Source organism: Chaetura pelagica, unplaced genomic scaffold, assembly GCF_000747805.2.
Source record: "Chaetura pelagica isolate M959 unplaced genomic scaffold, ChaPel_1.0 scaffold330, whole genome shotgun sequence".
NCBI lineage: Eukaryota > Metazoa > Chordata > Aves > Apodiformes > Apodidae > Chaetura > Chaetura pelagica.
This window is the reverse complement of record NW_009951918.1, coordinates 401,682-418,100: the sequence shown is the minus strand read 5'-3', so window position 1 is coordinate 418,100 and position 16,419 is coordinate 401,682. Positions and strand designations below refer to the sequence as shown.

Below are 16,419 nucleotides of genomic sequence, written 5' to 3'. Positions count from 1 at the left end.
TCAGAGTACAGTTTCCCTGACAACACCAATAAGACTGTGAGGCCGTTTGTGTTCAGCTCTCTGGATCCTCCTCTCTGCTAGCTGATCTTCATATGTGGTAAAAGTACTCAGGTCACCACAGCTGTCCAGGTGCAGAAATTCAAGATGTAGATGTTGTCTGGAAGGTAACCCATGGGCACTCAATGACATGGCTTGCTGGGCAGGTGCCATAGCCTTTAAAAGGAGGGGAAAGGGGAAAAAAAAAAAAAAAAGTAAATAACATTTATTTTCAGGTTCTTGTTCCATTAAAATAGTTTCTTACCCTACTAGAGAGAAACTTTGTGTAGCGCTTTGTTACTTTTAAAGAATAATTTAAAAAGCTGCAACTAAAAGTGCTATTTTTTTCAAGAAGGTGTGGAAAAAGCAATCTCACAGGCCAGCATGATATACTAAATTCCCATAAAGAATTTTTTTTCAGCCATTTCTTTCAAATCAGTCGAGGTTTTTGCTGCCTGTAGGCTACAGTGTGAAATCTCACTTAATCTGCAGAGCCCAGAGTACAATCTTTGATGTGTTTTGTGTGTGAATGCAAACCAGAACTAATTGTCACACCAAATCACTTGTACCCTGTGTGAATCTATCCAAATAGTCTGTAAGCAACCAAAACATTTGTTTGATGAAGTCTGTTATGTCTGAAAATTCTTAATTCCATTAATATAAGCACGTCTTCTACTTTCTGCTTTGTTTTTTTTTCCTTTTGTACTATTATTTTCATCATGGAAGCCAACTACAAAAATTTGCTTCTAGTAGGTTTACATAAAAATTTCCTCATCAGCTTACACTCCTTCCAGTTTATAATAGTAAATGCTTTATAACACCTCTTCCCTTACCCCTGCCACGTTCAGTATAAAACAGTGTCATATTATTTGCAGTTCATTATTCTATCACAGAAGATTATCTCCTTCAGCTTTTAGATACATGCATATTCAATCTTCTGAAAGCCTTCCTGGCCATGTGGTTCATACAGCAAGAGACATCAATCATACCTACACAGCCTCTTGCACGGTCCCTGAATGAAACTGAAGTACTGAACAAAGCAGAGTGGCTAATGTAAGCCTATATTCCCAAACCAAGGCCAGCTCGGGTTTGCACATCCCCTGATAAATACAAGTAATAAAACTACCTGCTCAAGGAAGGTGGCGCTGGTGATCGCTTCTGACATATGTTTCTCATCTGATTTTAAAACTGACTTGATATCTTCCACCAATTCATGTATGTCCGGGCTCATCATCCAGGAGGACTGCTCGAGGAACCATGACACAAGCAGTTTAGTGTCTGTGTAAAACTTGTAATCTATCAAAGAATGGGGTCTTCCCCTCAAGACTCTTTCTCTCAGATTCTTCCGCAAGGTGACAGCACAGAGGTCTGGTTTTACTTCAGTCTGAGTTGCAGCTTCACAGCTGAGCACTGCCCCTGAAAACAAAGCAAAAATTCTGCTTGGCTCACAGTACTGTTGCTCACTTGTCTCCTGAGATTTCAGTCCCAATTCACTGATGATGCAGGGCACAGTTTAACCACATAGGGCTAGGCAGTCTGGCAGGTCAGGGCGGCACACAATGCTCACTCTATATTGGATTTACAGTACAAGAAAATCCTTGTAAAACAGCTATGGTTGAGTGCATATCACATGTCAAAGGGTCTGGACATTTCTGGGAAAGCTATTTGCCATTTTGTGTACATCAGTTCCTTTCTCTGTTGTTTCTGTTCTGAACAGACCTGAAATGAGCATTAAATGTTACTATTCACATACAGTCATACCAAGCAGGTTAAGCAAAGCTTGAAGGCTTTTATGATCTCTCCCAAACTCTTTTTAACTTTCCATTACTAACAGTCAAGTAAGACAGCTACAAAATATCTGAAAATAATTGGTTGTCAAGATGGAAGCTAGTAATTTAATGTGGAAATTTAAGGGAAAAAAAAAATAATTAAAAATTGCCTTGCAAGGACTAAACAAGGGGCAGCAGGGAATCAGTTCCACTGCCCTTGATTCAAATAAAAATCCAGAGCCTTTGGTCTAAACAAATTTTGGACCCTGTTAAAAAAAAAAAACAAACAATCAAATAATAAAAGTACCTGCAGATTGTTCAAGAAGCACTTTTAATGTTGGCTTTTCACTTGACACAATACCAGGAGAAGATGCAGAACTTTCCAGCAAGAACAACACTAACTGACTCGAAGCTACTTCTGCTGTTCTGTTGCAGCCAGAGTTCCCTTTCTGCAGAGTTCCCTTTTGTGTATTTAATACTTAGGGCCAGGGCTAAACTGACATACCCTCAGTTACACCAGGACTAAAGCACCCAAGTGCTTCTGACTGATGGGAGTCTCTCTGCAGCAGAAACGCCCTGGTCTGCTTTCACAGCTCTGAACAGGTGCTGTGCCGTGCAACTACAGCTTCAGCAGCAGGTTCTCAGGGGTGCTGAGAGAGACTGACGTAGAAGAATCTTGAAAACAAGATACTAACTAAGCCAGATAGGCATGCTCCCCGTATTGAAAATAAATGGTTGTTCCTAACATACCCCTCCTCACATTTCAAGAGTGCTAATACATATCAGCAGCTACTCTGGCTATTCCAACAGCTCTAACAAAAACGGCCAGACTCTGACTAGTGGATTTAAGACAGAAATCAAGGACTCTGCAGTCACACTAGCAGTCTTCCCACAGCAATTCAAATTGTATCACTGACACAAAAGTAACTGACAGACTTAATCAGCTCTCCACCATGTGGTGTTTTTCCATTTTGTTGTGGGGTTTTTTTTGTTTGGTTGGTTTGGTTTTGTGTATGTGTATGTAAGTTTTTTGATGCTATTAGGATCATGAAAAGGGGTACAAATTTATACCAAATACCAAATTAATCACCCAAGCTTATTTTGCTTTAAATTGCTCACACTGATGACTGCCCTTGCAAACTTTTAGATGCCAGCACACTGAAAAATCTGTTACGCTCCCTCCTCCTCATATTCTACCACCCATCCCTGCTCCCCAGACTAGCAATGCCTACTACAGACCCTGTTCCTAGATGTGAAATCCTGAAGTGCAGCAAGATGCTGGGTGGAGCCTAGCATCCCTAGATGTTGGGTGGAGAAGATTTGGCAAAGCACGAACTGCTGTAATGCAGGTATTCTGTTGAGATACAGTAGCTGATTTCTGCAGGTATGAGGTTGAAGGTACTAACCTCCTGAAAAGTGCTCTTTGAGGGACCTGGTACACAGGCTCTGTGCCCTGAGACCTCCTGGACTCCCCCAGCAGCCTGTGTCAGTGCTGGCGGGGGGAGCAGCTGAGCCGCTGGGGAGGAGAGACTGGGTCAGGTCACCCTCACAGACCAACCACAGGGCTCCTGGCCATGGTGCTCAGTAGAAAATGGAAGCAATTCTTCACTATGAGGGTGGTGAGGAACTGGAATGGGTTGCCCAGGGAGGCTGTTGATGCTTTTAAGGCGGTTTTGTGCAACCTGGTCTAGTGATGGGGGTCCCTGCTCATGGCAGGTGATCTTTAAGGTTCCTTCCAACCTAAATGATTCTATGACTCATCAGAGAGCCCTTCTCTGACTGGACGGGTTTGTCTGTCATCTGTCCTTCTGCTGCTGCAGGGGCTCCTCCATCCTGTTTTCTCACCAGGGAAGAACATCTTTCACCGAGATAGGTTGCCTTCTTCTGCCTGCTTGCGTCTTGGCTTCTCCGAGGTGCTTGTGGACTGTCACTGGGACCCTGGACTTGGGCACTCCCATCTGCTGCCAAGTCCAGTTTGGGACTTCCCTGGTTGGGAAGTAATTATCAGCTGAGGAGCATGGGTTCCGTATTTGTATGTATTTGTAATTCACCATCATCATTATTATTATTACTACTTCATTAAACCTATTCTAGTTTGTGTTTTTTCTCCTAACCTTAAAGTCTCCCTTACTCCCCTTTTAATATTCCCCTGGGAGGGTAGTAGGGGGATGACAGAGAGAAAGCATCTCTCACCTGGTTATTGGCTAAAACCATGACACTCTGGTAAGAGAAAATCAAGTCACCTTGAGGCAACTGGTAGTGCAGCACAGGATCACTTCTAGACCATTTCCGTGACAAACTGAAGGCTCTTCTGCTGGCTCCTTCACCAGGCACTGGGCTTGCATTTGAAGGTGAAAGGCTCATTCTGCTGGAAGACTCAGGCATTCCTTCATCTGAATAATTAGGGATAGTAAAGGTGAAGGAAAAGTAGCTGGAATAAAGCAGATCTCTAGAAGCCATTATTAAAGATTATTACTGATTTTTGTTGTGCTTTCCCCAGAAATCTGTAATGATGGGACACAAAAGCCTAGAGGTGTATGGATGTGTGTATACACCCACACTCACAAGTAACCTGTCCTAAAGCCTGCTTATACATTTGCAGTAAGCTGTTGAGACTTATGCAACTACAATGGCAAAAAAATACAGCTTTGCCTAGTATAAACCTTGCCTTAAACCACCAGATCAGAGAGAAGGGAGCTGCAGCTTTCTTGGAGAGAAAACTAAACCTCACAGAGCCTGAAATTCTCTTGCATATAAGCAGTTGGACTAAGATATCACAGCATATAATCATGGAGGTCAGTCACTATTTGCATTTATGTAGCTCATGAACCAGTCACCAGAACCAGGGGATTAAAAACCTTATTTCATTAGTTTCTTTATTAAAATTAAGATTTTCTTGAATTCTTGTTTCATCTTTCCAGTTAAATACCGTTCCTCCTTTTCCTTAGGGTGAAATTATATGTTGCAATTCCCACAACTGCCTTCCAGCAACCAGGATGTATTTCTCACCAATCTTGGTTCTGTGCCTCCATCTGATGGCACCTGGAAGAAAACACTGTTCTTGTCCACACAAAAGTAAAACCAGCACCTTATCTCCATGTTGTGATTTAGCTGACAACAAAGAACCACAGGGCTGCTCAGCTGACAACTACCAACCAGGCAGCCCCTCACTCACCCCCCCTCACACACACATTGTGGGAAGGGGAGGACAAAAAACAACTAGAAGCTTGTGGGTCAAGACAAAGGACAAGGGGGATTCACTCAGCATTTGTGGTCCTGGGCAAAACAGACTCAACTTGGGAAAAAAAACCCGCCAATTTCTCACATCACCAGATGCAAACAGGACAAAGAAAAAACTAAAACTAGTTCATAAATACCTCACCCCACCCCTCCCTTCTTCCCAGGCCCAAATCCCTTTGTTCCCAGTTTCTCTCCCTCCTTCCCCCCAGCAGTCCAGGGGAACAGGGGATGGGGTTTAGAGTCAGTTCACAGGCTGGTGGTTCCTGCTGCTCCTTCCTCCTCAGGAAGAAGGATTCCTTAGTCCTGCCCTGCTTCCCCACAGGGTCCCTCCCACAGGAGAGCATCCTCCATGAATCTCTGCTCCATTGTGGGCTTCCCACAAGAGTCATGAGCTGCTTTGGGAACAGTCCCCATCCCTGGTGCAGGTCCACCTCTGCTGCAGCATGGCCCTTCACAGGCTGCTCCACTGTGTTCCTCCATGGGTTGCAGAGGGACAGCCTGCTGTCTCACCACCCTGGTGCAGGTCCACCTCTGCTGCAGCATGGCCCTTCACAGGCTGCTCCACTGTGTTCCTCCATGGGTTGCAGAGGGACAGCCTGCTGCCTCACCGCGGGCTGCAGAGGAACCTCTGCTCAGGCACCTCCTCTTCCCCTACCATCGGTATCACTGCTCTGGCACTGCTCTTCCCTCTGCTCCCCACCTCCCCCTATCCTCTCTTCTAAGGTCTCATATCAGCTTGTTTCCCCTTCTTTTACAAGTTTATCACAGAGGCACATCCACTGTCCCTGACAGCTCTGTCTTGGCCCAGAGGTGTGGCTGCATTTTTTGGAGCAGAGGAGCTTTACAGCAGCTTCTTTGAGCAGCCACCCCTACCCTGCTACCAAACAGCAGTCAAAACCAAACCAACACATTCCAATACAAATGCAACCCAGAATCTCTGAAGAGCAGATACAGTGACACAACCTATGTAAAAGCAGGTATCAGCCTGGAAAGTTGGGAGGTAGCAACAAAGCATGCCAGAGCAAGAATCAGGCAGGATGAAAATCTATCAACAATATAAACTTTTTAACCTTAGTAACAAGAAACATGACAAGAGGAAAGTGACTCATATTGTGTCAGGGATGGTTTAGATTAGACAAAATTTCACTGACAGGGTAATTAAACACTGGAAGAGGCTGCTCAGGGGGGTGGTTGAATCAGAATCCCTGGAGGTGTTTAAAAGATGTATAGGTGTGAAATGGCTTGTTATTTGGTTAAAGTGTGGTTTTATGTAAACATTTTTTTTTCCTCCCACTATACAGTAGGGACAATTTCCACTGCTAAACTTCACCCAGAAGTTTTCCTATAGCTTCAGAAGTAGGTTGGCAGAAGAGAAGCAACATTCAAACAAGAGATCTGGGGCTTCACCTCCAACCGACTGTTTTTAGTCTCTATGTTCTTGTGATGTGAACATTGTGAAAAGAAGCACATAGCCACCTATAGCACAGAAGACAATCTGTCCCACAATGGCAAATTCAAACGAAAGCTGAACCGATTTTCACTGAGGATGTACTGGAAAAGTTGCCTGTGACTTATCTGGGAGCCAGTAATGTTTAACTGAAGCATACAGCACAACAAAGATTAGACTGAAAACAACTTGGAACCATTTCCATGGTTTTCTAAAAGAATGCTGAACAAAGCTTGATATGACCTCTGCAAGTAGTCTAGCTACGTCCTGTACAAATACACAGAAATTATTTAGTAATTCTGCTGCTTGCAGGCTGAATAACGGAGTCATTTCCACATTTAGCTCAACACAGTACAGCACTATTTTATCCTTTCCCTATTTTCATCTGCTACAAAATGCCAACAGGGACCATCACATCTACAGAACAAATGGACACACTGGAGCCGGATATAATTTCTTACAGCATATGGATGTAGAGTCAACAACTAACTTGGAGACTACTAAGAAGGAAATATATATTTCCTATTGTATATTAAGAGCAAAAAAAATACATATTTTAAACATTAATCCCTCCTCCTACTGCCCCAAACAGTCACGATTCTGTATCTCTGGCTTGCAATAAGGTGGCTGTCTTTCAAAGACAGGTAGCAGCAGCACCATTACTAAGTCATCTGGGTTTGCTAGAAGTGCTCTAGAAGAAATTTTAACATGTACTGTTTACCTTGAGAGGCCCGACTGTTACTCACTTCCCCCAAATCAACAACCTCTGCAACACTTCTCTGGAGTTCACCTTCCTGGAATAAAATAGAAAAGTTAAAAAATCACAAGCCTCCATCTTTTTTTCTGGTACTTGCTAAGAACTGCAACATCCACCTTAGAATGTGAACACTTTTGCTTAACTGCACAATGACTATGCAAGATGTCTTAATTCCACTGAAAAACCAAGACTAGTGCATGTCTAAAATTAATGTTCATCATCCAGGTCAGCAAACTTTATCCCACTGAGTATTTTCTGGGGAAAAAAAACACCTATCCTCTGAAAACACCAGTGAAAAGGGATTAGTAAGCATTGCAAAACCCTGACCTAGTCCCACGAAGGAGGAGTACAGGCGTGGAAGGGCAGCAAGGCAAGGAGGCAGCACAAGGATACTCTAGAATAACCAGCAACAGGTGTACTCCACAGTGTATTTTGCTGCTTCTCCCATGCTCGGATAGAGTATTGCAACTGGGAAAACTTTTTAATTCTAAAGGTAAACGATTAATTAAAATCCTCAGTGAAACTTACAGCAAGCCTTATTTGTAAACAAACATATCCTCCTGCTATTCTGAAATGAGGAGATACCTGACTTATGTCTACCATGCCTCAGTGCAACCTTACGGTTATAGCAGAAAAACAAGTTATGCTTTAAACTCCTGTGGGCCATACCTGCTCAGAGCTGCTCTGGCTCGGCACATCTTCATAAGGAGGAGGTGGATCCAGAGGACAGAATACCTCAACTCCTTTGATTCGCGCTCCGTAAATATGGTGCAACGGAATCACGTCGGAGCCACGCATCCTGTAACAAACACCGAGCAACTCTGTCAGTATGGTTTGTTTACCAGCTGCAGAAAAAAAGCTATCTGCCAACAAACTCCACTGGCTTTCCTGTGGTAGCTCAGAAGATGGCAGAAAATTCCTCCCTAGGAGATGCCTCTCCAATGTGCTCACCAGAGCTTCAAACATCTTTGGGTGCCTAGGAACCCATTTCAGTTTTATTTCACAGAAAAAGGCAAACTCAAACTAAAGGCTGTTTTTGTGATGATGCTTGACTAAGAATTTTAGAGTTCATCAATTCACAAAGGCCTGCATGAGGCAAGTGTACCTCATGGTTAATCTTGGTTTTCAAAGAGCTCTCTGAAACCTTAAGTACATCCCAAAGACCCTTTGCTGTATCACCATACTCTTAGGAGGCAACCCTGAGAGGAAAGAGATCAGAAGAGTGCCTGGAGAAACTCTTTTTGGCAAATGCTGATTTTGGTAACAAAGTTTACATTATCCCATTAACATTGGAACAAAATGTTGTGGACAAAAGCAGAGCTGCAGAAGGGACCTTCCCCACACAGATTTCAGAGAAGTCTGTGACCAAAAGCATCATTTGTTCTCTGCTTTCTATTACGTTTTAAATTTCTGACTCAGTACTGAGCAGGAACCACAAGCAACACACAGAATTCTGTGTGTGTTCCTTTCTGGACCCATGTCAAGCTACCATTAATGGATGTGATCTCTCTACAAAGAAATGTTACACAAGAGCAAGTCCCTCCTCCCAGAGTTTAGGGCTCCTCTGAACCTTGCTGGAGGGAACAAAGATGCCTGTGAAATTTACCTTCTTGTAAACTGAAAGGGCAGAGTGAATGAAAACGCCTACAGAAGGCTCCTTACAGTGGAAAAGCATAGTTCCAAAAAGAGAACTGGGGGGCACTTTTCTGAAAGGCTCCTGTCAAAAGTAATGGAGGGAGGTATTGCATTGAGAAGTATAAGGAAAAGAAAGAAAATATTTTGATAACTGTCATCACTTGTTTAATCTTAAAAATAGGAGAAATATAACAGGTTAAAATTGGTTTTAATTTCAATTTATTTCATCTGCCCTTTAAAGCTTCTGAATAGTTTTGGAGTACAGTGGAGACTGGTGCTCCATTGACATTACTTCTTCACACTTTTCCAGTACGTTCATGCTGAGCTTACATTCTATGCAGGTAACAAATTATATACTTCTCCAACCTTAGTTTTGTTTTTAAACATGCCTGATCAGGCCTACCAAGCTCAGTCACACCTTTAAAATTAATGTTGCATCCAAAAAATTACATCACATTAAAACTAATAAGAACATGCAACTGGAAAACCATCCCCTTAAGTATATTAATACAAAAATAATTCCGAGGATGTGCTCATTTGCCAGTCTGCTCTTTATTTCTTAATTTCTACTCCTTCTTTTTCTGCAAGCAAAGTGGATTCTTGTGATAGTTAAGAAGCCAGCACCTTTTTGAAGTGATGATACAGGAAGGTAGGGAAGAGGAATCAAAGATTTTTCAGGGAAGCCCACTGTCAAGAAACTGCTCCAGGAGTGTGAGGAGGCTCTGTACTGATGTTGGTAAGCAGGACATGAAGGGGCAGAAGCATCCTTGGCCACCTCTCACCCACCTTCTGCCCTTGTCCCTCAGTTGAACAATAGAGTCTGGTCTTTGGTCTCCTGTAAAGTTCAGTGTTTCAGTATCAGGAATATGTTCAGTGGAAGAAACAACTGTCATCAGTATATAGGTCCAGTTGGAGACACACACTGACTGTGAGAACACATAACTTGGAAAAGCAGATTTGTGTTTTAGCAAATGCACCTAGTCCCCAAAAGGTATTTTAAACTGGTCTGGTTTAGATTTCTACAACAGAGGTGATTGGTCTGCTGCCATGGATCACTTCTTCCCTTGAAGTCCTATACCTTACAACTCTTTGTATTTCATTATTCACATGGGAACTGTAATGTTAATGTTGTTGTGCCAAACCTGAAATATAACTTCACTGCTATCTCCTTAGTTATCAAGTAAGATTTATGAAATAAGTAGAAATTGATCAAATATTCATAATGCTAGTTTGTTTTGTCTACCACTAGTTAAGAGAAACGTAGACATTTTCTCATGAACGAACCAATTAATTGGTTTTGCTAGCAGTGCTTCTGGCTCTGCAATGTGAAGGGTGGAGAAGAATGGCTACCTGTTCCAAATACACCCTTGGCACATGTTTTAGTTAAGGCAGTGTTTCCTTCCTGCCCTGGTTTGCGCCAGGATATAACTGATTTTCTTTTTGTGATTTTACTTTTCAGTTAAGTCCCTTCTAAGCAGCTGCAGTTGCTGAAATTAACAGCATGGTTTTCAGTCGATATGTCTGCCTCTCAGACTGATAATGCTCCACATCTATAGTTATGGCTGGAAAGTGGTTTGCAGAACCGAGGCCACTGCTTGGGTCTGAAAAAAACCCACTGGTGCTCTAGATCCAGAAGGGAGTAAAAGGGTCACACCTGAGATGCTCCTTTGGGGAGGAGTGGACCAGACAGGTGAGTAAAATTAACCAAAGTATTCCAAAGTATATCCACAAGGATTCCATTTGTTCATCTACCTTTGATGAACGCACAATAATGCTTTTGTGTGTATTTGTATATATTTAATCACTTTTCCTTATAATCTCTACTGTCTCATTAAAACTGTGTAGTTTAGTTTCCAACCTGTAAGAGTTTCTCTCCCTTAGGCCCTCTCCTTTCCCTATCAAGAGAAGGACGGGGGGTTAACAGAGAGCAATCTGTTGATCCTTTAACTGCCAGCCAGCGTTAAACCATGACACTTTCTCAAAGGCATATATGTGTTTTCCAGCTGCCCCAGGTGCAGCTTGCTGATGGTGGCTCACCAGCTGGGATGCTGTTCCTGTCAGTCCCCTTTTGCAAAAAGGTTTTGGATGTGTGGTCCACCAGAGCTCAGCACAGAAAGCCAGGTCATGGACACAGCATGGCCCTCAGGGTACAGGCCAGGCAGGGAGGGGAGGGAGAAGTGCAAGGAAGCTGACTGAAAAAAGGCCAGGTCCCATCTCAAGCTGAGCTGCTGGACACCCTGGATCCAGCCTGGGCTGAGTCATATTTCCTCATCTGCCAAGAATGGAGTCAAGTCTGTCTGTTGTTTTAACTTCTGTACTGCTGCATAACTACCTTGAGCATCTTGAAACAAGCAGCCTGACTTCAGAAAGATATCACCATCCCATGTTATTATCAACAGGTTTTAATGCAGTCACACCCAATATCAGACTGCAGAAGCCCTAAATACTGTTTGGCAACCCCTACTGTGCTGAAAATAGACCAAGAGAAATGCTGCTGCTGGGAAGGAGATAACCATCTAGAATGACATACCAGATGAAGAACGACAGCCCCATTTTAAAGCAGAGGAACTGTGACAAGCGTATTTCAATATGTACTTAATCTTCCAAAGAGAACGTTGTGCATACTGCTCTCTTCTCATAACCAGCTTGAACCAAGACTCACACAGGAGGCTTTCATTAATATTTGTAATACAATCCTAGACTTTGGCATTTAGATTATTTTTTTATTCTAAAATATACTCCTATGCCATACTACCATTTTGTAGGTAATCCCAAGATCTGCAATTACCTCTGCAAGGACCATGGAATCTTGGAACTCTTGCATGTTATTTCTGATGAAGCAGTGAAATAAACTAAACAGTCATGTATACTGCAAAAAGCAAGAGTTTTAAACAAGAGTCTGCTTGAACACCATCATATTTTATATATAAACATTGTGTGTTCACAGCAGAATAATGCAGCCCCAACTGAGCAATAAACTAATAAAAGAGCTAACCTTCAAGTTAATGTGAAGAGTGTACAAATCACTTGCAGAAGGATGGATAACAAAACCCAAAAGTCACCACTGAATTGCAAGAAATATAGGCACTAGTAAGTCCCAGTACAACAAAATAACAGTTGATGTTTAATAGACAAGCAACAGGATTTTCATGATTTTCAGTCCTACTTTTCTTGAAATTAACATAAGAAGAGAAAATCCACCAAATTTACATTCAATGTTTCATATCAAAGGCAGTTGTCTTCTTCAACCTAAAGATTTTATGTATGATTCCTCCTACAAGAAAGTTCACACAGCTATTCTTTTGTTCACCTTAAAATCCTTCTTCCTTCATGTTTGTAGTGAGTTAAAAAAATAAGGAGGGTGAGGAGGGAAGAGATTACAGTGACTTATGTCTACCCTCCTTTGATACGTGAACGCATCCTCAAGCCTTCACTCTCACTCCTCCTCTCTCCCGCAGAGAAGCCCAGCAGCAACACCAAGTGTGAGCCCTGCCTCTCTGGCACAAGCCTTGTCGATCAGCTGCCCCTCAATTTCCATCACTGCCCTGACCTGCTCCTGGAAGCATTCTAAAAGTTTTCAGCCCTGTCAAACTGCAGTATTTCTCTTACACAGAAACAGCTACTACTGAATATTCAGTGGAAAACACAAAACGCTGCTTTCTAATTCAACAGGTTTTTTCTTTTTTTTTTTCTTTCCTAAAGTCACCAAACTTTTTCAGCTAACAGCTGAGAAAATGGCCTTTAAAACAAACAAACAAAAAAGTAAATAAAAAAGGAAAAAAAAGATTATGTATTATTTCCAAAGACACTAAGGGAAAGGAAGAGAGTGTAGAGTTTACCTGCGACTCACTTGTGGAGTATAAGGATGAAAAATTGCAAAATAGGAAGGAGGTGGCACAGGTGGGACAAAATCATCAGGATCCGAAATGTGATGTTGGTCTTCAACCTGAGCTTCACCCTAACCAGATGAAACTTCTGTTAAAAACTTTCTAAGATAAAAAATGTGGAACTGTGTAATCTAGTAGTACTGTTAGTTCTGCTGTCTACAGCAGGCAACACCTTGCACCCACTTACTATGTTGGATCTTCCTGTTGTACAAACACGTAGGTAAGGCAGGGCAGCTGCTACCAAGCAAACTGTGGTGGTGAGAGCATTCAGGGTACAAAGAGCAAAAAGTAATTTCTGAAGAACATGAAGATTATGGAAATTAAAACATTACATCATGGTATTTGTAAATGTCAAAATAATAGTAATAATAAAAATAAAAACAAACAGAAAACACATGGATTATAATGACAATTACTTCTTAGAAACACATGTGATGAAATCTTCAGGACAGGTAACGTCCAAGACCAGAGTAATTTGTAAAAGCTTGTTTTGCCCTACTGTATATTCTAACAGAAAGACACAGCAGGGTTTAATACCTCTCAGATGTGATTTAGTCCACCTATTCATCCAAAATTTATAACCTTCCTCTTAACTTTTCCATGGGAAATCCAGATGCAAGATAATCACTATTAAAGAAATATTAAAGCATTTATATATTTGGAGATGATGCTGTTCAGAAGTTTTATTTTAGCAGTTTTTAAAATAATAAAGGCTGAGAAGATCAAAAGATGAGTGAAGGCATCATCAAATCACTAGCTAAAATATACACCATATTCACCCATGCAATCTGGTCTGAATTCAATTGTATTTCTGATTGCATACAACACAGAAAGGACAAGAACTGCATATTGGATCAGCAACACAGTGGTCAAAACCCAGAGATGAGGAAAAAAACCCAACCAACAAACCTGTTACAGAACCATACAGAGCTTCTAACCAGTGTGGAAGACTAGAAGATAACAGATTTTTTTCCCAGTGTGTGCAGCAGCCACCTCAGCACTGCACTGTCACACAAGCAGGGGCATTACCAGAGCAGACGTGCTAAGCAGGGAGTGCAGGGTACCTTGAGGCGAAGGTGAACAGCACTGCATGACTTCATGTGGTTCAGCTTCAGCGCAGTCTCTTCTGAGCATTTAGTGAGATGTAATTCTTGACAGCAGAAACAAACCTTCTTTTCACCTATATCCATCTTTAAAAACAGAAACAGCCACTTTCTAATTTATCAGCTGTTTTATGCAACATCTTTCCCCACATAATGTAGAGCCTATGTGTTAAACTACACCTCTGGCTGCAAAGCAGACTGGGAATATGGGCTTGTTAAATGAGATTTGTACAGTGTGATAACACCAAATACTAATGCATTATAAAGCTATGTTATGCATACTTCTTATCTAAAAGGAGGCACCACTGACAAGCTCAAGAGGTTTAAATGCAACTTAGTTGTAACCAAAGCTGCACAAACTACTGAGGCATTTTAGCATGCATGCTCCTTCAAACAGCAGTGTAGAAATTATCTTTGGCTGATGTATAAGTCACTGTATTTGGACTACACATTTTCTTTGATTCAGAGGAAATGAAATCCACAACTAGAATTTTAGCCTAGCCAAATCAATAATATCTCTACACGCCTATTGTTTATAACTTTCAAATTAATGTTGTCATCTTAGCTTCAAGTAGAAATGCATCTTTATCTAGAGATAGTAAGAGTTTTTAGTGATCAAACTCTAGAGTCATAGTGTCACAGGTCTTCCATCTACATAAAACCACTCTACGGAATAATTTATTATTTCAGGAATACCTTTTGGCTGTAACCTATGCTCCTAACCACAGTGGGCTCCAAATTTCCTGAAAAGTTTAACCATCTTATCTGGAATAACATTACCAGTTCTTGGTGCTGCTTCAGTACATTGATATTGGGTGAATCTAGACTGCCAAAGTGCTTCTAAAATCTTTTACTCTCACTGTAAAAAACTCAAATGGCATGTTAAGGAATTAAAAGGAGCTTTTTTAAAGTAACAAATTAACAGTAAGAAATATTTAAAGACATTATTCTACTTCTTATGACACTCAATTGAGAAATATCTTTTGCATTTTGTCCTTCCTTGTGCAGATTGCTTCTTCCTTAAGTAGCAGTGTTCTGAAAAGCTAGTATGATTTGCTTTACCTTCATTTTCCCCTTATAGTTCCTGCTGTAAGGTATCAACACAATTGTCCTCACCAGGTGAGGCAAACCAGGAAAAATAATCCCACCCACAGATTATCCTGACAACTTCTTGTAGGTAGCTCACCAATACCCACTCAGGTTTTTTTCAACAGTTTATCATTATCACATTACTATAAAAATTCTTGATCCTACTTCTTACATTACTATGGTATTAAAATCAGTATATAATGCTGCCAAGGGGGGGTTTCTAAAGATACATTTGTGAGTCTCTCCTACACAGCCCCATAAAGTTGTTTAGAAGCCTTGTACAAAATCAGCCATGTCTTCAGACCCTAAAGACAGAGGGCAGCTCTCAATAAAGTCAAACAAAACGATTCCTGGGCTAAGTATGCTCTTCTAATGAAGAGTAAAACCTTTCAAAAAATTCCCTTTTGGGGTCTTCAGATTTAGGAAATGAGCAGCTTATGAAGGCTCCAACTCAAAAAACCCCAAGTGTTTAGGAACACAGACAATAAAAATACTGTTGTGGATTTCAGTGAGTCTGTTCACAACTTGAATTTAACCAAGGCCTCAAACAGAGAGTTGTCTCTCCTTTCCCCCCACCTCGCTGTAGCTGCATTACTTGCATCTCTACATTAGCACATTTTGTGATCCCAGCATGGCAAGCTTATGTGGCATGCCATGAATACCTATGTGTAGATCAGTATGTCTGCTCACCAAATCGCATCTGGGTACACTGGACACAAACTGAAGGCCTTGACATCCTAATATAAATCCAGCCAAGCCCAGCAGAACACAGATGACAGACAGCATAACAAACAGGTTAACCTGGCATGGAAAAACAAAGTTAACATCAGTGGAAACAGGATCATAAACGCAATTCAAGGAACCCATGTCAGTGCAAATCCCAGAGTGGCTCCATGGCTGGCATCACTGTCACATTTCAGGTTTTTCAATAATGGGATGGTCTATAGGACACCAGGCCTCCTCATGCTAGGTGAGATTCACTTTTCTCAAAAGGGGAAGAGGGCCTTCGCTCAGAAGGTCGTGGGGCTCATTGACAGAGCTCTGAACTAGACTTGAAGGGCTCAGGGGGTGTTAGGCATGCCTGTGACAAGCTGTGGGATGACATGCAATAGAGGGACAGGGTGCTAGTGAGGGCCGTCAGCCTCTTGCTCTGAGACATGCTGGCTACACTGGAACTCACTTGAAGTCCTGCAAAGATGAGCCAGGGCTCTTGACATGAAAGAAGCCAACAAGGAAACACCTGTGAAGTATCCCAGATTAAGAGTTTTCCTCTAAGAAGGTGACACAGCCAACAGCCCAGCTGAAGTGCCTCTGCACCAATGCACAGAGCACGGGCAACAAACATGAGCTGGAAGGCACCATGCTACTAGAAAGCTATGAACTATTTGCCATTACTGAAACTTGGTGGCACAAATCCCATGGCAGGACTGCAGCTATCAGCAGCTTCCCGGTGTTC

At 41.8% G+C, this 16,419-nt stretch overlaps 1 protein-coding gene across 1 annotated transcript in view; it reads right to left on the bottom strand.

Annotated features, from left to right (window-relative positions):
• Window positions 1–16,419, bottom strand: part of FAM189A2 (family with sequence similarity 189, member A2) — a 21,174-nt gene continuing 4,755 nt past the window's right edge. Inside the window, exons 2-10 of the mRNA XM_009994889.1 lie at window positions 15,654–15,764; window positions 13,836–13,961; window positions 12,959–13,066; window positions 12,724–12,842; window positions 7,919–8,048; window positions 7,214–7,286; window positions 4,049–4,198; window positions 1,163–1,452; window positions 1–213 (exon numbers count right to left, since the gene is read on the bottom strand). Coding sequence (XP_009993191.1) covers window positions 1–213; window positions 1,163–1,452; window positions 4,049–4,198; window positions 7,214–7,286; window positions 7,919–8,048; window positions 12,724–12,842; window positions 12,959–13,066; window positions 13,836–13,961; window positions 15,654–15,764 — 1,320 coding nt within the window. The remainder of the gene's footprint in view (window positions 214–1,162; window positions 1,453–4,048; window positions 4,199–7,213; window positions 7,287–7,918; window positions 8,049–12,723; window positions 12,843–12,958; window positions 13,067–13,835; window positions 13,962–15,653; window positions 15,765–16,419) is intronic.